This window comes from Camelus ferus, chromosome 15 (genome assembly GCF_009834535.1).
Source record: "Camelus ferus isolate YT-003-E chromosome 15, BCGSAC_Cfer_1.0, whole genome shotgun sequence".
In the NCBI taxonomy this organism is placed as follows: Eukaryota; Metazoa; Chordata; class Mammalia; order Artiodactyla; family Camelidae; genus Camelus; species Camelus ferus.
Window position 1 is genome coordinate 23,348,173 of NC_045710.1, and position 27,124 is coordinate 23,375,296.

The 27,124-nt window shown below is 40.4% G+C and overlaps 1 protein-coding gene across 1 annotated transcript in view; it reads left to right on the forward strand.

The window, feature by feature from the left end:
- Nucleotides 1-27,124, forward strand: part of LTBP1 (latent transforming growth factor beta binding protein 1) — a 369,767-nt gene that overhangs the window by 254,576 nt on the left and 88,067 nt on the right. Inside the window, 7 exon segments of the mRNA XM_032497326.1 lie at nucleotides 1,117-1,139; nucleotides 4,181-4,280; nucleotides 5,076-5,174; nucleotides 12,868-12,993; nucleotides 14,199-14,324; nucleotides 14,726-14,848; nucleotides 18,513-18,632. Of these exon segments, the coding sequence (XP_032353217.1) occupies nucleotides 1,117-1,139; nucleotides 4,181-4,280; nucleotides 5,076-5,174; nucleotides 12,868-12,993; nucleotides 14,199-14,324; nucleotides 14,726-14,848; nucleotides 18,513-18,632 (717 nt within the window).

Genomic DNA, 27,124 nt, shown 5'->3' on the forward strand with positions numbered 1-27,124 from the left:
GCTCTGAACCTCTGTGTGTTCCAGCCTGTTTTATTCTGCTCTTTCTCTCGCTGCCCTTCTCCAGGGCTTGGCAGCCCAGGCAGGACCTCACCTAGAATTGACAGTGTTGGCCAGTTTGTTCCTATACACTTCGGGTGTCGTGGCCAGGTGTTTGCAACTCCTCCTCCTTTGCACAAGCAGGAGGAAATGGGCTGTGGTCCAGATTCTGCGTCATGACTTTCTGGGTGGTGAGAAAGGCAGAATAGGTTGTCGGTTGACTTTTTCTAACCACAAGTATATTGCAGCAGTGGTAGCAATCTGGTGCTCTGATGGGGTTTAGAAGTTAATGCATCTACCAAATCTGTGTACTGATGTTTATGGGGATGGTGACTCATGGGAAAAATCCCTATAATTACTGACCTAAGGCTTGAGGACTAATACTACATACGGATTTTTGAAAAGCAAGTGTTTCAAAACAGGGCGGCATAACCACTACCACCACCACCCTGTCACAGTGCTGATGATTGTGTAATATGTAATTTGGTCAGCGTATTGATGCTAATCTCTCATCGGATCTTACTGGCTTGTGATTTTTTTCTTAATCTCATTAGCATATCTTCCCGAAAATGCTCACAGGGCTTCATTAAAGATCAGTCTGCATCAAGAATGCAGCGTCCTTTCTTACATCTCTTATTGAAATAGAGGCATCTTTTTTTTAACATTGACATCAGGAAGCATTTCAAACATGATATATTATGTTAAGGATAAGCACAATGAAAATGTTTGTTTTCGAAGATGGGGGAGGTTTTACCAAATTGCGATGAGGCGTGAAACAATGTGCCGGGAGGTGCTGCCTCTTTTAACTCTTTTAGTTAATGAATGAGGTGGAAAGAACTTCATCACGTCTGCTATCTGGTCCCCCTGTAATTGAGGAATGACAGCACCAGTAGTTTTTCCCTGTTGGTCATGGGTAGAATTCTCCAAAATGGTAGATGACCATAATTCTGCGTTTGATTTAGTTTGATTCTTGATCCTTTTGGAGACTTACTGGACTTTTGTTGCTTTTTAAAAGTTGAAATATCATATAGTGTATTGTCTTAAATTGTACTAATGTTCTTCTTTCTTTTTTGGTTTTAGTGGCAACTGTACCCCCTGAGAAGGTAATTTATTCATTGTTGGCAAGTCTTTTATTTAACCTTCAAAATGATTTTCTTCTAGATTACGTGTGATTTTTTTTTTAAAGACAAATACAGTAACATGTCTGTTATGCATCGTTTGGTTTAAGGAAACAAAGCATTCATTCATTCAAGAAATGCTTATTGAGCACCTACTATATATAACTGGCACTGTTGTGAATGCTAGAAAACAGCAGAGAACAAATCAGACAAAACTCCTTGTTCGCATGGAACCTAAATTCTAGGGAGAAGGAAATAATGGGACTGATGGGAATCAGGGGCTTAAATGGAATTCACAGAGTCAATTCACGGCCTGGACCAGCTCTGGGAAGAAAGATTCTGACACGTTTATGTAATTATATATTCTCAGCATGCCTATATACTGAGCAATGTACTTAATTCAACTAAAACTTGACGTGCATGTTTGAATTAAATTGCAGTAGGAACAGAGCTTACCCTTGAACGTTAAAATCAAATACGAGGACATTGCTTCTTAGAAATTTTAGAGAAATTTTTATCAGTCCTTTGGGAGTTTTTTGGCACAAAATGGAGCTATGAATTGTGAGATTAGAGGAAAATATAGGCATTTGCTGGATCTATGTCCTATTTATGTAATATTGTTTCTTGTCTGAATATTTTACGGTAGAATGAAAATTAGGTAATTATTAAATGTTTATACATTTGTGTGTTATCCATTCAGTTGTCAAGACTGCAGTATGTGTTAGGATTTAGATGAACACATACATACATAATTTATTGTAGTTTTAAAAGTCTTTAGCTTATAAACATGGGGATAGACTAACATAAATGTTGTAAGTGCTGAAAGAATCCAGAAAACAAGGATGATTTCAGAGTGCTAGCACTCATTAAGGAAAAGTGTTGTGATATATTGACCTCGAAAGCAGCACAGCAGATACACATATTTCACACGCGTGTTTACAGCTCTTGGGTAGCGTCTCTAAAGATCAGCGGCGTACAGTATGTAGTTTTGTGGATTTTAAATTCAGTTCTGGTTGATACGTGAGAGGAATCATTTAGCGCAGGAGTGGGCCAGCCAGCTCCCCGACAGCCTCATCTTTCCTGAGTTTTGTTCTCTGTTTATGGCTGAGTTTATGGTAACTCTCATTAAGAATCTGAAAGAGGGCCTGAAAGTTTTCCTTGTGGACTTTTCCTGCAGTTTATTTGGAGAGGAGGCAGTGGGAAAAAATCCAACCATAGACCTTGTGGCTTTGACTTGTTGCAGACGTCTCATGTTATTAAAGATTAAGGAAGAGAAAGCAGGGTGCTTCAGTGGTGGGAAATGATATGTGCACAGGTGCAGGGGATGGGGTGGGAGGCAGCAAGAGGTCAGTTAGGGGAGTAGGAAGACTTGGTTAGAAAGAACTTGGGCTGCTTTGGAAGGCTTGGAATCCCAAGCTGCAGTTGTAAAACACGAGAAGATACCCTGAGCTTCAGCCAGACCCAACTTGTCAAGTGAAGAAGTGCCACTGGTGAGGGAGCTGGCTGCCCAATGTTGATGAGAGGGTGGGAGGAGTCTGTCAGCTGCAGGAGCGGGTTAACACCTGACTGTGGTCCACACCTTGCAGCTGATCATGGGCTGCAGGAGGTCGGGTGCAATCGAGACTGAGGTCACCTTTAAATAGATAATAAAAAAGCTAGTCTGTGATCTTAAGAAGAGGGGACAATGTGGGGAAAGTACTAAGTGCTCAGTGTTTCTGGAAGGCGAATGATAGCAGGATTAACTGAGATGGGGAGAAAAGGGAGTTGGAGAGGCCGATTAGATGACCGCAGTAAAGTGAGGATGCGAGAGTGAGTACAGACGAAGGTAAAGGGGGCTGTGTATACGGAGAAAGATGAAATACGAGGAATAGCGGACATGGGCAGGGCTGGGAATGAGGAGTGAAAGAGGAAGGACTAAAAAGTGACTTTACACCTGGATGGATTCGTGACTGTGGCATTAACAGAAAAGAAGTTGGAATGAAAGCCTGCTTGGTGTAGGGGGTGGGGGGGTTTGAAATATTTGTGGAGTATCTAAATGGAGTTACCCTGTAAGCACTCATGCCTGCAAAACTGAGTCTTTGATGTGATACTCCGGCAGGATATCTATTTTATAAAGAGCTGAAAAGGTGATAAGTAAAGCTAGGAGAGAGGGTGAGAGGGAGACAGAGGCCAGGGGAGAAAGCGTTTTATCAGGGCTGTGATTAAAGCAGGTGACGGAGGGGGCGTGTAGGATAACAGTGACCATGTAACTTGATGGATGCTTTGAAAGGAGTGCTAAAGGGAGCATTTGGACTCCTCACTGGTGTGAGTGAGGCCACAGATCCTGATTGTTCAGTCTGCGTGAGCCCTAAGGAGCTGTAACTGGACCCTGAGCCATAGGTGCCAGTCTGTGTCTTGGCTTGTGGTCCAGGGGCAGGAGTCGGCAACAGGATATGTGAGGAAGCCCGGGTGCGCCTCCAAGTCCCCGTTCCTCGGATGCTCTGTCTGACTTCCGCTGTTCTGAGAGGTGGAGGTGGAGGTGGAGGAGTACAGTTATTGTAATGACTGGCTGGCTTGAAATGTTTTCATGTGTCGTGTGGTCTTTGTTATGACACACCTGTATCCATTATTTAATCTGCAGAGTATGTCTGGTCGTTTTCCTTGGGCAGAAGGCACACGTGCATGAGCTGACGGTTTAGTTCTCCTCTGGGGTTAGTGTAGCCTTGGTTCAGACCAAACGTGGGCCCCTGAGCCAAAACAGTTGTTTAAAATATCTGAAGAGACCTTTTGCTTTGGGCCCCCGGGAAGTGGGTGAGGGTGTGTGCAGGGATCAGCACTGCCGGGAAAACTCAAGGGCTTGCTGTCTCAGCAGCACAGCAGTAGTTCTTAAAAAAAAAAAAATTCACACAGTTGCATAGGCTTTTCTATAACGTCCTGTGGTGTTTGCTGCCTTTCTAAGAGTAGAATTAAGTTAAAACAGTAATATGTGGAAACTAAAAATTCCTACTTTCAGCTCTCTTTTTTTCCTTTTTAATACAACCATCCAGGAAATCCCTTCACTGGATCAAGAGAAAACCAAACTTGAGCCTGGTCAACCCCAGCTCTCTCCGGGCATTTCGACCATTCATCTGCACCCACAGTTTCCAGGTAGGCTGTGTTGATGTGCTGTTTGTAAGAGTATTCTGAACATGAGAGTAAGACAAGGACTTTTGTGTCTTTAATTTTAAAGTTTTGTTCGTTGGAATTCATAAGTGGAGTGGAGTGTGAAAAATACACTTAGGTCTATTAACAGAGTCACATAACGTTCGTGTAAAGTAGGGTACAGTCGCTGCTTCCTTATCCATGGTTTCACTTTCAGCAGTCAGCTGCAGCCTGGAAAATTCCAGAAATAAGCAATTCATGAGATTTAAATGGTGCATTGTTCTGAGAAGCATGACGAACTCTCGCGCCATCCTGCTGCATCCTGCCCGGGTCGTGAATCACCCTTCCTCCAGTGTCCATGCAGTCTACGCTTTCTGCTGATCAGTGTAGGGAAAACATAGTGCACGGAGGGTGTGGTACTGCCTGTGGCATCTGGCGTCCACTGGGGTCTTAGAATGTACCCCTGTGGATAAGTGGGGACTCTTGCATTATAAGTATTATAATAATACAAAGGATTTTCATTATTTTCTGTGGTCAGGAGGAGTATATATTACTAGAACATTATTGAGGCTCCTCATTTGATGAAGGGTCATTTTTCTTGACTTCTGAGTTGCTCTCAGATATTCTTGCTAAATGTTGAAATAGGCTAATACCATGGGCTTTAGGGACCTGTAACTGCTCTTAACATCCAGGAGTTACTGTGGTATGTTGTTAGACTAAATTATGCTTGCATTTTGAGATGGGATCTCAATGCCCATAACAGGCTTTAATTTTCATTTTATTCCCTCCTTCCTTGTATAGTAGTGATTGAAAAAACCTCACCCCCTGTGCCTGTGGAAGTAGCTCCTGAAGCTTCTACATCAAGTGCCAGCCAAGTCATTGCACCCACTCAAGTAACAGGTAGGCACAGTATTTACTGGAGGAGACATGGATATGAACTTCACATTAAATGCAGTGTCAGAATTGTATCAGATATATAAGATTGCTCATGGCAGGGTTAGTCATACTAGCAAATATTTGGAAATAATCTGGATATTATTAAAAAGGAATATGTTTAAGTTATGGTACATATGCAGTGGAATATCACGTAGCTATTAATGTTTTAAGAGAGTATTTAATGTCATGAGGAGCTGTTTAGGCATAATATTAAATACAGAACACAATGATTCCAATTTTAGTTTTTAAATACAAACACAGAGAAAGGGAAAATTCATCAAAGTGTTTTTAACCATCACTAGTTCATAGGATCATGGATAATCTTTATGCTCTTCAATATATTTCACGTATTTTCAAAATTCTTTATAATAAACATTATTTTAATCATTCATGACAAATTAGGAAAATTTATCATAATTTGAAACCAACAGCCTGAAAGTTAACATCCTTAATGTATAGTGAGGTCTTATAAATTAGCAATAAAAATACTAATAGAAAAATGGGGAAATAGTATAATCAGTTAATTCATAGAAAAAGTACTGAGAAACATATATGTAACAGGAAATTTCCACTTTTCTAGTAATCAGAGAAATGCAAGTTAAAATAACATTTTTTTATTCTTATCAAAGTAGTATTTAATTTTTGCTACAGTGAAATTGAGGCTCTCACACATTGCTGAAAGGAATGTAAACTGGTTCAGCTTTTCTGGAAAGCACAAACTGGCAATATTTATCAAGAATTTTTTAAATGTTCAGAACTTTGGCTCAGTAACCTCATATTAAGGTGTCCAGTGTAAAGAAATAATATCTCCCAAAACTGTTACAATGGTTTATATAAGTGAATACTTACCACAGCACTGTGTATAATAGAGAAAAGATAGGGGGAAAAATACCTAAACATTTAACTGTTGGAAAATAGGTAATTATATCTGCATTGGAACATTAAAAAATACTACAGTATTTCTGAAAAATTTTAATTAAAATCTAGCAGAAGATGATAACAAAATATTAAATATAAGATGAAGCATATAAAAATAATGTAGAGTATTGTCAGTTATATGAAAAAGACATTGAGGAAATGCTAGAAGAAAATTCACCATGTATAAGCAGTGATAATATTTTGTGGTGGGGTCTGAGAGGTTTGGTGGTTGTGTCATTTTAGAATTTTTTATGTATTGCACACATTCTAATGTGGAAAAATATAGTCAGGAAAGAATATCAGTAAGATGCATCCTGTCACTTTAAGTTCATGATCCCTCTGGAGGGTGAGGTTGGCAGTGTTTTAACAGGAGAAGCTAATGGAGGAGTTTGCAGCCTCCCTTAGAATGTTGCCTCTTCAGAAGCACGAGGTGTATCATTTCAAACAGAAATGTGCTTGGTTAGATGTGTTGATTAGTTGGATTGTGGTGATCGTTTCACAGTGTGAACATATTAAGACATCAAGTTGTAGACGTATCTTAGAGGAATATAATTTTTATATGTCTTTAAAAAACTAAAGACTTTTACCCATTTTCTCAAAATTGTGAGTCTAGTTTCTCTTGGATATTTGAATTGAGACAGCACACTGGAAGGTGTTTATAAAAAGCACCTCCATCCCAAGGTGAACTGGAGTGGAGTGAACAGTGCAGTCACATCATGGACTCAGCAGTGCATTTGCACCCTCCTCAGGCGAACCCTCAAGGAACACGTGCACCAGCGCCGTGGCCTCCCACAGTTAGTGTGGGGTACCTGCTCTGCAGTTTTACTGTAGGTACAGAATAAGGAGATAAAGATATGTTAGTTATTGTAAGTGTTTCTAGTGTACAATGGAATACTATGATTTTTTTTTTAAATGGCCATGGCTAAAATTGTTCTTTGTTCTGAAGTCTCATATGTCTCTACCCACTTGGTTAAACCCATCTATGAGAGGCTGCGAGGCCCTGCAAGGCGTCCCAACATGTGATACACCATCTTAAGCAGCAGGGATCTTCTCATTATTTATCTCAGTGTTAAGAAGAAAAATTACAGGTTAACAGTTTAATTCAGTAGATCTTTCACATACAGTAGCTCCACTTTCCAGTATGAAGATATGCTTTCATTTTGTGCCTTTTTAACAATGGCTGACCTCAAAGGACAGACTTCTTGCAAACTAGCTTTGCAGAGGTTGTTGGGCTAGATAAGTGCAGTTTTGTTATTTAAATGCAGCTGTGTGAGGAATAACAAGTAGCCCTTCCTCAGCTTCAACTGAACTGCATGGCTGACTGAAAAAAATGAAAAAGTATCTCTGCTATATTATGTTGTTAGAAGACAGCTTAACTTGAGTTTGGCAGAGATACAGGGCTAACATCTGCTATCACATGGGTGAAGCGTGAATATTTCCTTCCAGGAAACAAATGACACTGAAATTTTATTTTCGTGCAGCGTTCGTAGGTGCTCCTACTTCCTGTAGCAAAGGAATCTTTCTGAAACCGTCCACAGGGAGCACATTGTAAATAGTCCTTGAATTTAAATGGTTTGCAAGTTTGGAGCTACGCTATAATCTATAATCTACACTGGAACACAAAGACTTTTATATCAAATTTAATTTAAATCAAAATATAGATATTGCCATTGGTTTGATTAAGACAGCCAAAGATGGAGATTGAAGGAGAAAGCTGATCAATTCTCTCAGGAACACAAGGTCATAATTTTTTTTCTTAGAGCACAAAGGAGGTGGGCGTTTGTCACTGTTAGTTTCACATGTAAGTTGAAGAAAGGAATAGAATAACAAGTAGGTGTCTAAAATAAATAATACCAGCTTCATGTTGCTTAGCGATGATACATTTATGATGGCGAGATTGGAAGTGGCCTTTGCAGATTTCATCAGACTCACTTTGATACGCAATAATTATAAAGTGGGCCACATATCTGCAGGAATAAGGGTGATATTTTCCGCTCTTAGCAGCTGAGTTGGTGGCTTGCAACATTATTGGCGTACTGTTTCCAAATAAATTATACATTTCAGCATATAAATTCTTGATTTAGCATAGTGTCTTAATAGCTCAAGGATAGGTTGGAAAATCAAACCTTTACTCCTCTGGCAAGTATTTACAAAGTGGAAACATCTGCTTCAATTGTTGCGAGACAATTTGCGCTCATTGTGGGGCAGTAGGAAGCCAGGGCATTTTTCTAAACCTTTCGATGAGTTGATGTTTGATGCCTTCCTCCAGCTCTTCCTAAACTTTCTCCATGGCCCTGGCAGACCAGCCAGAAATTATTCTTTGACTTTCATGCCTGTCTTGTGTAAACCTTTGTAATCATGATGGCTCAATCGTTAGAAAAGCTATTTTGCTTATCAGATCTTTTCCAGAACTCAGAAATGACCCCTTAATAAAAACGTTTGTCCCTGAAGCATATTACTAGTGTCATAACAGCCTCAGTAAACTGTATATGCTAATGGAAAATGAACCTTTTTTCCATGTAAAATCATCATGCTTTAATAACATTTCCAGCTCTGTTTGTTTATTTATTTTGAGTAATCACATGACGAGGAAAAAAGCCAAAGGTCAGCATATTCATTTTCATATTTTGCCAAAAGCTTTCTTTTTCGTTTAGCTCTAGAAAATAAAGATACCAAACTCTTAAATCCACCACTGGCCTTGTAATCGGGATAAATAGAGCATTTGGTTTTCCACTGGCTTTTGGTCATGGCTCTTTTTCCAAGTTCTAAGTGGACACTAGGGAAAGAAACAAGAATAAGGTCCTTGGCCAGGTGCAAACAAAGTTATTTCAAGGCCCACATATAGTAGGAAAGGGTAGGGCAGTCCTGTAAACCCCGGGGCATATGATGGGCGTTATGAAGGAGGACACTTGGAAAAGCTCTGTGGGAGCCATCTCTTGATGATCTCTGAGAGACCAAACATGCTAAAGAAGACTAGGCATTCCCGTTAACCGGAGCCCCCGGGAGACCAGTAATTAGAGTTTCCTGTGTGAGGCTTTACCATATTCCCAATGCTTGTATCCACACAGTGGGCACACACAGAGAAATCTGTGTTTTGACATGAACCGATCTTTTCTGTGGGAACAGGTTCACATGCCTAGGTGTGAGTGACCTCTCAGAAAACTATAAAGTGTAATGTCTTTGACCCCCAAAATACAGAGACAGCTGGAAGCTTTTTATGACCCATTTTTAAGACAGTATCTTCAGGACTTGCCTTTCTGTGTAACATACATGTGCTCAAGAATGAAAGTGTAACAGACAAGGAGGAGAAGGATGGGAAGAGGTAGTAAGAGACATGTTTTTAAATTTTTAAAATGTGAGCACAAGTCATTCATTTTTTTATCTTAAAAATGGTGTTGATCAATGTTTTTGGGTTTTGTTTTTTTTTTTTTACTGAGATGTGATTGACATGTAACCTCGTGTAAGTTTAAGGTCTACATGTTGCTTTGATACATACTCATATATGGCAGGGTGATTGCTACAGCAGCGTTAGCTAACACCTTTTTCCTGTCTCATGCTTTTCTTTTGTGTTGAGAACAGTTAAGGTTTAATGTCTTAACAATGTTAGAGTTTATAATAAAGTATAGTTGACTATAATCTGAAATTTTTTGATTAGCAAAGAGAAAGCAGAGGTGTTTTGAAGTTGTTAATGGCTTTTTTTTTTTTAACTTAGAAGGGTGAAATCCTCCTAGTAAATGGATAAAAGGGATCTCTGAGGTCAAACTGATGAAAGTTACGTTAATCACTTGTGTAAAAGAATGGGAAAGTGTAGAAATCAAGTAAATGTTAGTTAATGTCCCTCCACCCCTTTGATGTATCTCTTAGTACCCTCTAGTGGCATCACACTAACATTTTCTTCCACATCTTGGTGCCAACTGGGATTAACGTTTTCAAGCTGCATCTTTATATACTTGATCTATGAGGTAATCAGCTAACAATCCTCAGACTTTCCTCATAAATCTCTCAACTTTATAGCTTCTACTTAAGATGCCAGATTGGAAGGAAGGGCCATTATTGTTCATTTCCCAAGACCAAAGAGTTAAAATTCTTAACCCTTTATCCTATCTTAGAGCTGCCTTAAGAAGAAACAATTTATATGTGTTGGCACACTGGTCTAGGAATGTATCTCATTTGAATTAAGCATCACATATTTTTGAATACATTTGTTGACACATGTAAAAATTTCATTCTAAAGTTATGCCTGAAAAAAGGACAGATAAATATTTGGTAATCAACAAATTGGTATTTTGGGGGTCAGTGGCGGGGGGTAGGGCAGTGAGTACTGATCAAACATTTCATGAAAACCCTAGATTTACTGCCTTTTAATTAGCTCTGAATTTTTATTCCTAGCATATTAAATCGTCTTCTAATTTTTCTTTTTGCAAATTTTATCAGCATGTCTTTTCTCTTTTAAGAAAAAGACAGAGAACATATAGGAAAGTCAGTCATTACAGAGAAAATTGAGAAATCTACATACCAGTAATTTTCAAAGAAGGTGTCTGCCTACATTAAGAAGAGATGGTTAAAGATGTGCTTCTCTTACTGTTCTACTAACGAATTCTTACAGTGAAGAGAATTCTTACCCAAGGATCTAAGAGTAAGACCTGGAGAAGATTACCTTTTACCTTTAGATTTTTGAGGCACATAGAAATGATAATTTTTTAAGAAAGTCTTTTTGATTATAAAATAATACTTGTTCATTTTAGAAATTTTGAACAATACAGGAAAATGTAAAGAAAACAACACCAACACTTAGATTTATTTCCTCCCAATCTTTTCTGTGTATTAGGTAATTTAGATCATATCTAGTGACAATTTGTACCTAACTATATTTCTTAACAAGCATTTTCCTATCCTGCTAGTGATTATATAACAATCTATACTTTGTATCATAATTCATTGTTTCATGTTGTTACTATCAGTCACTGAAGTTTAAGCAGTCATGTTAATCACCCATGTTTTTAGCCTTTCAAATAATTTTTCTGTAACTTGATGTTATACTGATGATATACAATCTGGTTTTTGATAGTGAATTAGCATAAGCGGGCTCACTGAAGATATAAGTAATTAGTAAATGTGTGGTTTTCCCATAATCCATGTGATTTTGTGTAAAATACTGCAGCTCTGTAGTCATTTGCTTCCTTTTAACGCCTAGCAACTTTTCAGATGACTTGCATCAGTTGTCTTAAAATCACAGCACAGTGAATAAATAACACTTGATGAAAAATGAATGTGGTTTGGGTTTTGGAGAGCAATCTCAACCCCAGTTTAGGTCATTTCCATAGTGAATTTTTGTTAAAGCACTGTTTTTCACATCTTTCTTCAGAATTCACAGTGGGCTCTTGGTAACAGTAGCATGCCTGTTTTTCTTTTCATTCAAAACGTAGACCCTCTAACAAAGGTGTGCTTTGGCTTGTCATGTTTGAGTGCCTGGTCTTCCTCCACTGGGCCACTTGGGCTCGTTCATGGCCTCGTCTGTGTCAAGCATTGTTCACCAGGTGATGACAATGAGATAATAGCCCAAGGTAGTATTGTTATAAATGTGCTGTTTCTTTGTTATATATTCTTAAATGACGTCAATAGAAACAACCACAGCGATCAGTAATACTGGCTGGCTTTTATTGAGCACATACAATGTACCAGGTGTTGGGCTACGTGCATCATTTAGGTCATCTCTTTTGAACCTCACGTTCTAAAGTCTGTGCTCTAATTATTCTCATTTACACCTGCCGAAAAGTGAGGCTTAGAATGTTTAAGTTAACTTGATCTTTGTTACAGAGCTAAGAAAGGGCAGCAAGGTTGGTGGCCAAGCCTGGGCTTCTGGCCCCAGCTTCACTGCCTATACCCACCCCTACAATTTTATACACCCTTACAAAGGTCATGGAAATCAACAGACTATCTTGGAGCAATTCATCTTAGAAGGTTACCTTTGAGTCCTCCAGTGTTTTGGCAATAAAGCTCATGTTGATGGCCGTCACCCCCTGGGAACTCCTCTGACCTTGCCTTGCCCACTGCCTGTGTCTGTGAGTGGAGCAAGGACTGAAGGCTAATCTCAGGCTTCATAGAAGAAGTGAGTCTCATGTAGGAATCGGTAGGAGGGCTAGGGAGGAATTTAGCAGAGAAGATTTGAAGAAGACTCTATACTTTACCAGTATAAATAAAATATTCTGTTAAACTGGCAGATTAAGAGTAAGTTACAGCCATAAATTTTGCTTTGATTAGAAGGGATAAATATTTCTGGAGAATTAATGAGAAATTTGGGAGGAAGTTTGAATATATTTGTTGGAACTTGAATTTAGCCTGCTTAACAAATAGAAAGTTAACATCAGTTTCTTATCAGGAGAAATATGATTCAGGCCATCATCTAAGATGAGCTTGAGTGGATGGAAACTCATTGATACGCCATCTGGGAAGATAAGAATTAATGATAAAGTCCAACACGGCCTCTTTCTGAATTTCCACCTGCTTCAGTTCCTCTTAGAAGTTGTTTCATTAGGAATTATTGATGACCTTGGGTGGGACAAACTGATCAATTATACAGTAATCAAATGAATGTATACTTGATTTTGGAGATCACCTTTTATTTTCCAATTGCATGACTGGTAATAAATTAATCAGGGAACACAAAGTAATGCTTTGCAGGTAGCAGTGAAATCCTTATTTATATCTGTTTTCCCCCCACGTTTATTTATTTTTAAAGAAATCAATGAATGTACTGTGAACCCTGATATCTGTGGAGCAGGACACTGCATTAACCTCCCGGTGAGGTACACCTGTATATGCTACGAGGGCTACAAGTTCAGTGAGCAACAGAGGAAATGTATTGGTAAGAAGACACTTTTGATAGGTGAAATTATTAAATGTCAAATATTTGCACATTAAGAACATTTTTTATCATGAAAAAAATGTTTTTTTTGTGTTTACTTTTTAAAAAATGTTTAGTCCTGAGCCAGGGGATTCAAAAGAGGTTTGCTCAACTCCTAAGAGGCTCTTACCCCTTGGTGCAGTGCCACCTGTCTTGCCAAGTATAATGCAGTTACATAAAGGTGAAATAATTGCCAAGAATTGTTCAGCTAAAGTATGTAAATAATTAAGAGCTCTAGAAATCTCTGTCTACACACATATTTAGCAAAACAGATTAATATTAATATATGCTGTAATAAAGAATTCTATTCGTCCAAGTTCATAATATCTTATTTCTAAAAGGGATTTTGATATTGAAAATCATATATGCGGACATGAAACTATTAATGAATTTATACAGACCTCCATGTATGCTTCTTTGGAAAAAACATGAATCTCAGAAAGGGGTGTGATGGTGTTAAGTAAACCATTCTGATGTGTTAAACACCAAATTTAATTTCTCTTTAGAAAAAGAAAATTCAACACTAAGTTAAAGGCGAATATAAAGCAACAAAGGCATAGCCCTAATTAAACCTACTTGAACATGCTGAATGCCATTGTGCAAGGCGTGATTTTTGCCATTTGATTTTGCATACGTATGCAGGAGGGCAGTGAAGGCATCATCTCCTTGCCCCATAAGATGGTTATTTCTCTTGAATTCGCCTACCTGATAGGTTTTATGTTTAGAACACCAAAATATAAACTTGAAAAGGACAGTCACTTGAAAGCATTTAGTCTAGCGCCCCCTCATGTGCACAGTGGAAGACTGCCTTTCACATTTCTGACTCGTGCTGAGCTGGCCTGGGTGTTGCACAGTGAATTCCAGTGCTTACGTGACTCTAGTTATCAGACGGGTCCTTGTGTGTTGACCTGAAATCTGTCTCTTTGGAAACACCGGTGTCATGGTTCCAGTTGGAGCTTTCGAAGCAGTATACCATACAGGTGTTCCCACTTGCTAGTAACAGCCCTTCAAGTATTCAGGGAGAACGGTCTTGTCCCTTTTAGGGTTCTCCTCAATTGTAAAGGTTGGTGGGACACAGGGAACAGTATGCTGGGATTTCACAAACAGGGAGACTGAGAATTTCTTGCTCCACTACACTAAGCTTCTATCTGTGTTTTCGTTAACAGATATTGATGAATGTACTCAGGACCAACACCTCTGCTCCCAGGGACGCTGTGAAAACACCGAGGGAAGTTTCTTGTGTATTTGCCCAGCAGGATTTATGGCCAGCGAGGAGGGTACCAACTGCGTAGGTAATGGCAGTATTCTTTCTGATGCAAAAATTCCCAGATGCAGGTTTTAAGCTCCCATAAGATTCCATCATTTCAGGGCTTATTGAGAGAATCTAGATTTTATTATTAAACGCCTGTTACAACATAGTAATCTGCTAGATACTGGAAGATTAAAAAATGGATTTTTTCCCAACACTTTTGAATGAAGAGTATCAGATGTGTGGAAAGACCAAAAGTGTTAAATGTTTCTTTTGGATTCCACATAAGTCACAACCATTCAACTTCTTGGAGCAAATCAAAGAGATGATAGATGGCAGGAATCAATTCCTTCATTCTTAAACTCGAACTAACCTGGGAGATGGGAGGGGTTTGAAATTACGTTTTGGGAAATAAAACTCGATGATGTTTTCTGCTTTGTGTAGATGTCGATGAGTGTGTGAGGCCGGACATCTGTGGAGAAGGGCACTGTGTCAACACCGTGGGGGCCTTCCGGTGTGAATACTGCGACAGCGGGTACCGCATGACCCCGGGAGGCCGCTGCGAGGGTGAGTCTGCTGGGAGGACGGGGAGGCTGTGCCAGTGCACGTGACCATGAAAAATAGGGCTGGGTCCTGAACTTGGGGATGGGAGGCACCTGGCCTGGTCCTAATTTTCTTCCACCAGTCTGTGCAGGACACCAGCTCATCCAAGCTCTTCCCGCCTTCTGGAATCACAGTCCCTTTGCCTCCCTTCACTGGCTCTGTCTGGGTTATTTTCCGTCTTCATGTTCTCTTTATTACTCACTTCAGTATCTGCCTTCCCTGGTATGTGGAGTGAAGTCACTTTAGAACAATGAACTGCGGAGGATCTTAGCACAAACACAGACTTAATTACAGTGTCTGCGTCATTTATGTGGGGACATGGTGCAGGAGTTACCATGTGGACTTTCAGTTTTTGACCTTTTCACCCTGTTCCATTCCTTTGTCTCAGCTTCTTTCTTTTGCATGTGTCCTGGGACCTGCTTGCAGACTCTCTCCCGAAGTGCTGTCTGACCAGCTCTGGGTCAAATTCCAGCTGTGCTAGATAAAATTTCCTTAGTATTGACCCCAGCAGTGAATTTGCTCTCTTTAGAAAAATGTTTTGACAAGTCTTTATAGCATGGCCAAAATGATTAACCGTTGAATATTTCTGCTTCCACTTGTGTCCAAGTCACATAGGTACTTTTTGAAAACACCTGGTATATTTTGAATAGTTACTTTCATGAAGAAATACACTGAGCCTCTGCTTAAATCTTACTGTAGAAACATGAGGGCAGAAGAGCAGGGGTTTCTGGGCAGGTTTCTGAGGAGCCTGAGTGTGGGGATGGTGGCGGTTCTGTGTGGTTCCCTGCCTGACTGCCTGAGATTCAGCCTCTTTGCTAACGTGGCTGGGCTTCCAGAGCTTACAGAGAGATAGGCTGGTTGGGGCAGGCTGCTCTCAGCTGTCCCTTGGCTTCTATGTGTTGGGTTTTTTCATTGTTTTAATAACCAGGCCTGGAGGGAGAGCTCATTAGACATTTTTTGGCAGCCTGCACCTGCCTCTCTTCCTGGCCTCTTGCCTCAGCCCCTTGAGTAATCTGGAGACAAGTGGAGAGCATTTTATGTTGCTGCATCTCTGATCCACTCCTATCAGAACAGAGCCATGAACTCGTCCCTGATGGCCTAGGGCCATGGGACAGTGCAGGTGACAAGTGTCCCCACTCTGCTCTTCTGTAAGGGGGCTCTTCCTCTGCTCTGGAGAGGAAGCATGGGGTCAGGAGAACAGGGACTATGGCATCAGCTCAGACCCTCACACTTGGTACCTTTCCACCTTGGAGCCCTTTGAGTAGCCAGTTCAGAGCTTGGTTCTGGGGGGAGGGTATAGCTCAGTGGTAGAACGCAGTACTTAGCATGCACGAGGTCCTGGGTTCAATCCCTGGTACCTCCATTAAAAATATAGTACCAAATAAATGAATAAACCTAACTACCTCCCCACCTAAAACACAGACAAAATTTTTTTTAAAAAAAAGCTTAGTTCTTCATTTGTAACATAGGAACCATGAAGTCATCTTTCAGGTTTGTGCAAGTTAAAGGGAGTAAAAGGGTGGATGGTGCCTGTCCCCTTGTTAGTTCTCGAGAAGTGTTCGCTTCTTTAAACTTCCCCCTTCTCTGACTCCTCTTGTTTGTGCATAAATCTTCTCAGAACATCTGTAATTGTCACATTGTTTTTAAAGGGTGTGGGCTTATCTGTCAAGCATTCATGTGCAAAGCGATGGTCCCCAAAGAGGACAAATATGGGTCCTCAGTTTCTCCACACAGACTCAGGACGGGAAGATAAGATATTCAAGGATTAACCAGAGCATAAAGATGGACAGTGAAAAGGAAAGAAGTTTTAAAACTTATCTAAGCAAATGGAAAGCAGTTAGGGGAGTATTCAGTAATATTCAGTGTATGGAAATTATTTAACAGAAATATCACCAGGGTTCCCCAAGTAAATAATACATAATTCTATCACTATGAAAAAGGCTTGAAAGAAGCAGCAGCCAAATAATGTGGCTGTTTTCTCATTTCGTCGTGGACCAGAACCAGAGGTCCCCGGGCTTCTGGCTCGCTGAGGATTTTCTCAGCTGTCACTGACAAAGTCACTTTCAAACAGCGCCAGTCTCCAAGGAGTCTGTTGTGGTTCACAGACATTATCTCATGCGTTCGTGCTTTCTCCTATGAAGGTGCTACCAGGCAGGTAGTCTCACTCTCAAAGATGAGGAAACGAGCTAACAGAAGTGAGAGCAGCAGGCAGTTCAGGGATGCCGTCTCGTGTTGCTCAGCCTTGTACCTTCTTTCACGGGCCAGCCTATCTCTGTGACCTTCTCTGACTTAGCAGTTGTAGTTCCATTTTTAAAAAATCACATCCAGAGAAGAATGTAATGCTGTTTGGAAAGTGAAACTGGCAAGCATCATCTTTTTGTAGAACAAGAAGTCCCAGAACATCTGACCTAAAAAAAAAAACACAAAACAAAACAAAACAAAACCACTGTGTGTCATTGTCTATTGGCAAGAAATTTTTGCTGATAGGAAAAAAAAAATTACAGCATTGACCTGGTGCTTATTAATTCTATTAATAACATCTTTTACTTTAAGCATCTTTTCATACATGTCTAGTGATACATAATGGGGAATAATTTTTGAGAATTTACCAGAATGATGACATCAGATACCCATGCATGTTTAGTTTATTTGTTGTGTATTTCTTCCACTGCTCAACTTACCTGAAAAAAATCTGTTTATATTTTAAGCTTGATTAGAGGTCCTGTATACACCTCATGCTGGGACACTTAGACGTTGAATCCACTCATTGAATTCAGAATCCAACTCCAGAAAAACACGTGTTTCAGCTGGGCTGGTACCCAGGGGTTGGTACACATTTGAAACTGTGGCCTCTCCTGTATCTTACCTTCCCCCACTTCATTGTTTTACCGTTTGTAAAAATGCTTAAAGCTGTTGTATCTCTGCCACAGCTCCATCCATGGTGAAGGTGTTTTTTCCCTCCTCACATTGTAAAGAACAGTGATTAATAACTTTAGTTAGCTGTGAATGTGAAAAGTAAGGTGTATTTTTACCAGAAAATATTACTCTGTGATCATGCACCATGTTCTCTGGAAAATCCTGGAAGTATTTGATGAGTTCATTCTCTCCTAATCTTATTCCAGCTCCACGGAATTCCTGTCATATGGAAGGTTTTACATTATTCAAACCTAGAATGTTTGGGACCCATGGTGCCAAAGCAGAGATTTCCCTAGAGCATCCATTGTCTGCAGAGAGAGCCTCTTAGCCAGATGGATAAATGGCTTCCTCCCTCTCATGCCCGTTTCTTGTATTTCTTTCTGGCAAGCCATGCTATTACTTGAAAGGTTTGATATCCAGAAAGTGGCCCTGGAGAAGCTGCCAACTCCCAGAGTGGGGAGAGCTGGGCCTGCCAGTTGGAGAATTGGGGCCAAGATCTTCCTTGGAACATGTGTAAATCTTTCAATCAAGGTATAGCCAGCCATGCATTATTGCTGTGTGTTTAAGTCCAGTGTTTCCCTTTTCCACTTACTGTTTTCTCCACCTCAATGTAGAAATAACCTGCCTTTTCCCCCACTCTATCACACAAGTCAGTTTGTGCTGTAGTGTTCTGATCAAATGTCCGTGACCTGGTAGCTTTTTGTTTTTTCAGATATTGATGAATGTTTGACTCCAAGTACTTGTCCGGATGAGCAGTGTGTGAATTCTCCTGGGTCTTACCACTGTGTTCCCTGCACAGAAGGGTTCCGAGGCTGGAATGGGCAGTGTCTTGGTAGGTACCAGAGTGTTCTTATCATAGTTGCGTTTCTTCTGTCTGGCCCGTTTTCCAACAAAGTGGTGTGATGCCAAGTGAGCCGTCTTTCAAAATTGAAAAGGGGTGGGGGGGAGAATGTAACAAACTCATGTCATTCTGAGCAGTTCTAGGTAACTTTGAACCATGAAGAAAATAAGAAATTGAGTTGACATGAGGAATGTGAGATTTTACGTGGGACAAATAATTCTGATTGAAACAAATTGTTACCCCTGATGTGATAAGTAACCAAAACCAAATAAAATAATACACACCACAGGGAGAAGAGAGGTGGAGAGCAAAATGCTGGAAAGGAGAGAAAAGGCTTGAGGAGAAGCTACCACAGACTCATAGAATCAGGAAACATACAAACGCAAACTTGGAGCAGGAGTAGCAAGTGTAGAAAGAGCAGTCTGGTTGGATTGCCCACGTGCCTTATATTCATGCATTCATCCCTTTCAGTATTTAACAACTTGAATCCCAGTGATGAATTGGCGTTGGCTCTCATTTCCTGTGCTCTAGTTAGCTTTCCCCCTTAATGGTTTTCCTTTATGTTTCTGTTGACCGTGGGATCTTCTTCTCAAAAGGGGACTCTCTTCCGCTCCATGCCACATTCTGACAATGTGAGCTAAACTTTTCATTCCTTCCTTCTTTCTGTCCTTCCTTCCACAAATGCTGGAGAACTCACTGTCTATACCCAGAGTTGTACTGAGTACTGGGATACATTGAGGGCTTAAAAAATAATAGTAATAAAAGTACTCTCCCCACGAAACTTACTCTCTGGTCGAGGAGACTGACACTCACCCAGACAGCTTATGAGTACAGGTGAATGGACACCTGAGACAAATGCTAGGAGAGAGAGCTGTGTGATGCTGTAAGAGCATATGATAGAAGGAGTTGCCTCTAGGAAAATCCTTGAGTTGAAGCTTAACTGGGAATTGAACTGGGGAAGGGGGTAAGAGAGAGGTCATTTTGGCCATCTGACCAGTGTAAGGGGCTTGTGGAAGGAGGAAGTAGGTCATCTTCCAGAAGCTGGAAGGCCAGTGTGGCTGAAGAACAGAGTACAGGGTAAGATTTCTGCAAGATTCCAGGCCCTCTTGGTCCTATTAAAAATACTGGTCTTGATTCTTACATCTCTGGGAAGACGTGTATGTGTCTCAGCGGAGTTGAGATGGGTGGGCTTGACAGACACACTCCCAGCTTCGAAGCTTTGGATTCTTCATTAGGCAGCATGAGCTAAGCCTCTGTACCCGGGACAGGTGGCCCCCTGCCCTGAATCTCATGCCCATCCCCACGGGTCTCTATCAGGGAATTGTGTGAGGTGCTGATCTTTGGGTAGAAGAAAAGATTTTTTGTTTGTTTATTAATTGCTTCTTTGATTAGCATTTGTTGATGTAATCGGTGGCAGTCAGAAAGTGCATTTGGTTTTAATTTTTCCATTTGGCGTAAACATCAGAGTTACCTATCAAGTTCCGTTCTTGTACCTGCTTTCACATACAGATACATATTATAATCCAAGAGCATAGCCTGGACTTTACCTTAACTTACTAAAATGCACAGTCGTGGTGTAAACACAGCCCTGATTCATGCACTCGCTGATGGAAAGTGACTGACCAAATTGGCATGTGATTGCTCATCACTAGAAATGCGCAGATCTAGGTGGGGGAATAATAATAAATGAATTCTTACACCTAAATGAGCTCAGTCAGTCTGATGGTGACCACTCTGCCCCGGTTTAGTGACAGATACACAGCACCTCATTTAACAGCAGTTTTGCTTTGTCACCCAGATTAGTAGACTCATAAGCAGATCTGTTAGGTCACCGTGTTGTTACTCAACCAAAGTCACATGCTTGACCACTTGTCCAAGCAATAACTTTCGGTTTTGCGTTGCTGACTAAGGTCGCACATCTCCCAGCAGAAGCAGGCAGTGTACTTTTTCCCTTCTGTGTTGGGTAAAGTTGTAGGTTCTGCGTCACCTGTAAGTCAGGGGGCCCCTCTGTGACCATTGCAGTGCTGTCCATGGCTCATATTGGACTTGCAGCTCTCCTCAGTTTCTCATGAGGGCTTTTGCAGATTGTACTGAAATAGATTTTTCCACTTTAATTTTTATGGCAGTCGAGCTTTCAAATGTTAACACTGAGTGTGACCAAAAGCAGATACTGCAATGTGCCTTTCTGCTCAGATTTAGCCAGTGAATGGGTTGGATTCTTCAGTAGCCCTCTGACAATGCTTGTGAATACCCAGCCATTTCTTTTTTATTTAGTTCCTTTACATGTTTTAGTTCTCATCTTTGTGATTCTGGCACTCTGAAATACTTCTCAGAAGGTGCAGTCCTACTTAAGCATGTCTTTGAGTTGAGCTCATCGATAACACAACCTGACATATGTTTGTTTGTTCATTTGCTACTCGCATCAGTCAACATTGTATGCCTGGTATGAGCCAGGCATTGTGTTTTAGACCTGGGGACTGAGAGTGAACAGAGTAAATTCCCTCCTTTCATTGCACGTAGACTCTAGAGCTTGCATTGTGCTCACAGGGAAACAAGTGAGAAAGCAGAGTATGTGATATGTCAGGTGTGGTGAGTGCCCTAGAGGGAAGAGCACCCTAAAGGATACAGGGAGTGTTAGAGATTTTGCATGGACAGAGAGCACATCCGGTGGTAAATGCTTTGCTAACCATTTGGTTTTGTGTGTAACAGTTATTTGAGACTAGTTTGAGGCTTTTTATATCCTTTTACCCCAGACAATTTAGGGTCCATTGATGAGACTTTGTTCCCAATTTTTAGTATTTGAAAACATTAAAAAATTTAAAAATTTCCTAAGTCTCATTGTTTGGAGGAAAGTCCTACACTTGGCACTTGTCAGTCATCTGTAGAGATGATAGTCCCTACTTTGGAGGATTTCTTTTCCGTTTTAGTTTCCTTTTTTCTGCCTCTCACTGACAGCGTATTTTTAACTTAGTATAATTAAATTTATACAGTTTACATAGCACTGTACATAATACCACATAATGTACATAATACTATTTTCTTTGGCATTATGCTTACAATTTTTTAAAAATTTGTCAATCTTCATGTCCATCTGGCTCTTTTTTCTCTTAAGTGATTTCATTAGGAGAAGGGAGTGGGAAGGGATAAATTGGGAGTTCGAGATTTGCAGATACTAACTACTCTATATAAAATAGATAAATAACAAGTTTATACCGTATAGCACAGGGAACTATATTCAGTATCTTACAATAACCTATGATGAAAAAGAATATGAAAAGGAATATATATATGTATATATATGACTGAAATATTATACTGTACATGAGGAACTGACACAACATTGTAAACTGACTATGTTTCAATTAAATAATTAATTTTAAAAATCTACGCACACAAAAGAATTAAGAATTGCCATTTTGACCCTATATTCTGCAGGGATTTGATGCCAGTTCACTTTCTGCTTCTTTGACTAAATAGTGAACTTGCTGAAACCATTAATGACCTCTTTGTATTCATGCCTTGGAAACTGGATCTTACTGACTGATGCTTCTCCTTGATTTATGAATTAGAACAGAAATTATTTGGGCCAGAAACAGGTAAAATGTTAGCAGGTGTTGTCTAGGGGATCACGCTTTTTCCTAGTGTTTAGTTCAAGGCATACGATCCTTCGTTCTCAAGTTTATTGTCCACTTTCAGAATATCTCGCCCTTAATGCTTTTTGGCAACTCGTGCTGGCTCTTCTGTTAACGTAGCTGCTTCTTTCAAGTTGTGGATTTCAGAGCTCTCTTGAGAGCCACTTTCATCATTCAACACTGTATTCCTTGGACCTCACATTCAGCCTGGAGCTGCTGCCCACGCGGTCCCCACCTCTGAGGACTATTTCATCATCCTGGGTTCTGGCCAGTTCCAACTGCCTGCTTTCAACCAGAACCTTTCTTGAAGGAAGTCAGCATGTCAGGTCCTCAATTTACAGGCTTCACTTGACTCACAAAGAACTTGAATCAGCCTGATTCAAACCTGACTGGAACCATCCCCCAAATAAAATCCTCTAATATTTAATTGCTTTAAAGTACATTCAGTAACTCTGATATGAAGATTGTATTTCCCTGAATTTAGGCAGAATGTCAGCTCTGTGAGCTCCCTGAAGCTTAGTTTCAAGATCTGTAAAATGGGGATCAAAATACTTTCTTCATAGGGTTTATTGTCAGAATTAAATATGATATCAAGCACTTTGCAAGGACCCAAGAAATCTTACAGTCCTCCTTCCCCCATCCCTCGTACCTCCGTTTTATTTCGCTTGTGCTGAAATGGAAGAAACGCAGTAGTAACTGATACTTCTTAAAGTAAGTTACTTGTCAAGTTTCAGTGGATAACTGCCTTCTCTTTGGCTTTCTTTGAGCTCATCTCATATAGTTTTTTATTTTTCTTACGTGGGAGGAGCTTTCTTTTATGAATTTAAGTAATCTTAACCTTATAGTTTCTTTTCAACTTCTGACTGTTTCTGTTTTGCTGGCATATACTTCTTCAGAGTTGTAGTTCTTCTCTGCAGGGTCACTGATTACTCCTAGCACATGTTTCAGCTCCACGGGACTGCCATCCCCATTCTTTACTTCATTGTCTGTGCTCTCCTTGGCAAGACACAGTATCTGTCACCTGACAGATGTGTGCAGTTAGCCTTCTTCGAGTTTATTGCCTCGCTTTACAGTTGAGTCTGTGACAGACCATGTGACCCAGAGCACAAATTTCTGAGATTTTAATCGAAGTAGTACGGGCCCCTTTGTCAGCCCGTGTTTCAGTTTATGATGACTTTGTGACTCCCATTTGGGTTTTCTTACTGTAGTAGGTCTTTGGCACTGGAAGAACTTAGTACCACTCAATCCACTTGACAACTGGTCAGCCACAGCCTTAGCCAAAGCCAGGCGCAGAAAACTTGCAGAATGAACATGGAGAGCTCCTAGTTCTAAGAGTTCTTTTCACCCTAGGATTTCTTTTGAGATTTTAAGATCCATTGTTAACCTTTGTGGGATATATGAATATTCCTAGACTTAACGTAAAACGTAAGACTTTCATCCTGCATTTATTCTTTTTATATAAGATGGCAACTTAGCTCAAGGTCTGCCTTTTGCAAACATACTATAAAGTGTGCAAACATCAGCCTTATCCCTAAATTGTTATGTGCTAAAGGAATCTTCTAGTCAGTCAATAAGAAACACACTTGCCTACGTGTGTTTCTGCTAGATGCCAGAGAAGATTTGAAGTTGTAAAAAAGCAAAACAAAACAGAGTAGAATGGTGAATATAGGGGCTTGGGGCATGGAATACTGGGGAGATGGCATTGAAGGTTACAAACTTGTAACTAGTAGGTAAGCCCTGGAGATGTAATGTACAGCTTAATGATTATAGTCCATAATACTGTATTATAAACCTCAAAGTTGTTGAGACTAGATCTTAATTGTTCTCACCATAAAAGAAATGATAGTTGTGTGACCTGATAAGAGATGTTAGCTAACGCTGCAGTTAATCATTTTGCAATATGTGTATCAAATCATCCCTTAACCTTACACAATGTTATTTTTATTAAAGTCTACTTGATTTACCATACTATGTAGCAATAGTATAGCATATTCTCCATTTAAAGTTATTATAAAGTAATGGCTGCATTTCTCTGTGCTGTGCAGTGTATCCTTGTTGCTTAACTTACACAGTGTTATAATGTCAATTATATCTCAAAAGAAAAACAAAAACAAAAACAAAAAAACTACTTTTGAAGGCAGGAAATATGCCTGTGTGGGGAGACTAGTTACTGTAATAAACTACAACTTCTCTTTGTATAGTTTACAATCGTCTCTTTAGTACAGACATAGAATTTGATTCCCAAATAGATTAATGGGCTCACTCATGCTCATAGGCAGGTAGTAAATGGGAGAGATGGGACACGTTCCCAGGTCTTTAAGCTTCAAAGGTAGTATTGTATTTTGTTTTATATAATATCTCGTATCTCTCATGTACACCGAAGAAAATAAGCAAACCAATGTAATTAAGATAATAAGGAAAATAAAAGTCCATAGAAAGGAGAGATCCATGTGGGTTGGAGTCATTTGTCCCTTGCAAGCGGCAATGTTTATGCCTCAGGGATTCTAGAGTCAAAGATGACGGGCTTGCACTCAGAGCCCCAGGTGAGTTTTGCTGAAAGACGAAGTGTTCTTTTGGAAAGGTAAGATAGGAAGCTGGTGACTTGGTGGGATTAGTGGATTGACTTTCTGAGATCATCTTTGGATCTTTATCTGGGATATACGTAACATTGGCTCTTTTCCAATTCTGAAAAGCAGTGATGAGTCTTTGAGGAATGTACAACATATTTTTGTAGGCAGCTGTGCTACTGCAGATTTTTAACTTGGTCGGAATTGGCAGAAGGGCGTGAGGTCCTGAGGACTCACTATACTTCAGTTGCAGGCAAGGCAGTTCTTTGTACTGGCCCAACCCACATCTGTCTCTCATTTGGCCACGTGTGCTTTTCTGTCAAATACGTTCTCCTGTCATCTTTAGTGTAAAGACTATATATAAAGAATAGTTGAGGGATAATTGAAGCAATGTTTGGGTGGAGAGTAATCCTGTATTTTCATGTAGCTATAGTGATCAAATAAGATGTCTTCTTCCCAGTATCAAATGATGCTCACGCACTGAAGTCTGTTGGTCGCTAAGGAATTACATGAGGCTGAATGACCTCAGAAAAATGACTGGTTCACCCTGCTGACAGATTCATCTCCTTGGAAGTAAAGGAAGTAAACTCTTGTTCTGAACTCAATTCTGACCAACCCCAAGGAGCCCATAGGTGCAGGGTAAGGGGGCAGTGCAGCCATGGGTGACTTGTGGGAGGGCAGCCCTGGTAACCCTTACAACCTTAGGGGTCATGCCCACGAGGGAGAGGCTTCAGGCAGCGTGCTGTGTTCCCAGGATATTAGGAAGGAAAATTTCAAAAGGGTTCCTGACCCAGATGAATTACATCCCAAGGCATGAGAGAATTTGCAGGTGGGATTGCTGGCCAGCTGGGATTCATCTTTGTGAAATTGTGGAGAATGGAAAATTGCCAGGGAGTTGGAGAGAGATTAATGTCCTCATTTCCCCTAAAAGAGGAAAGAAGGTGGAGTTCGTTCGGGAACTAACGATCATTGAACTTCATGCTGATCTTGACAAAGAACTGTAGACTGCAGGATTCAGATGATGAGGTGAAACTTTTTTTTTTTTTTAAGGATGTGTAGGTCAAATTAGCCAGGGTTCATTAAGGACAAGTTATGCTGGACTGTCCTGACTGCCTCTTCTGGTAGGGTTATTAGAGTAGAACAGGAAACCCTGTAGGCGTGGCATATCCAGTTTTCAGCAAGGCATTTGTGAGAGTCTCTGAAGGCATTATGAGAAGGATCACTTCGGACTGGGCGATAGTATTGTGAAGTGGATTCCGTGAACTTGTGAACAGTGATATCCACGAAGTGCCGACCTAGTAAACTCCTGGAAACTTCCTTATTGTGGGGGGTTTAATTAATTCATTGAATAGCAAATGCCAAATTATGTCTCCAAAGCACATTGATAATTTTTTTAAAAATTCTAACCCATTTTTCTATGGACAGTTTCTCTTTTGAACTTATGTATAGGTATGTAGGAATTTGGGTAGTATGACTCTTCTATAAGACTGTATCCTAGCATGAGTTTTGAGCTCCAGTATAGAAAAAGACACAACCATCTGCCTCTGCTGCAGGGGTCAGGGGCTGTGGGTTATGGATGCCACATAGGGTGGGTAGAGATCACCTTGTTTCCTGCGGCATTGATCCTCCCAAGGGTTAGAAGGAAGGACGATGGTGGCCTGACCTTCTGTCATTGCCACTCAAGGCCCCACAAGTTTGTGTCCTTGACTAAATTGAAGACCTGTGGAAACCATTGGAGGCTTTTAAAGTAGAGGAGCAACACCATTGATCAGATTTGTATTTTGAAAGATGGCTCTGGCTGCAAGCTGGATAATGGATTAGATGGGGCAAGATGTTCAGTAGAGAAACAAATGAAAAGATTGTCAGGAACCCATTTGAGAGAGAATGGTAGTAGTAGGAATGAAGTAAACTTGTGGGTATTTGAGAGATTTTTGAGAAGTAGAATTGACGTAACTTGGTAATACGTTGAATGTGGGGAGAAGAGGGAGAAGAAGGAATCTGGACGGGTTGACTCCCAAGCATCTAACTTGGGCATTTGAGTGGGTAGTGGTACTGTATATTGATAGGGGAGGCAGCATAAAGAGAAGGCAGGAGAAAGATCACTTTTACCCATAAAGAGTCAGAGGTGCCTGTGGGACATGAAGGAGAGAGCTGTCCCTGTAGACTAACCAACCAACTAGGTGTGGGGATCAGCAGTTAAGGAGAGAGGTCTGGCTAATGATACATCACTGAGTTTATTTCATTCCTTTTACATCTATCAAGTGAGGCCCCCCTCTAGACACCT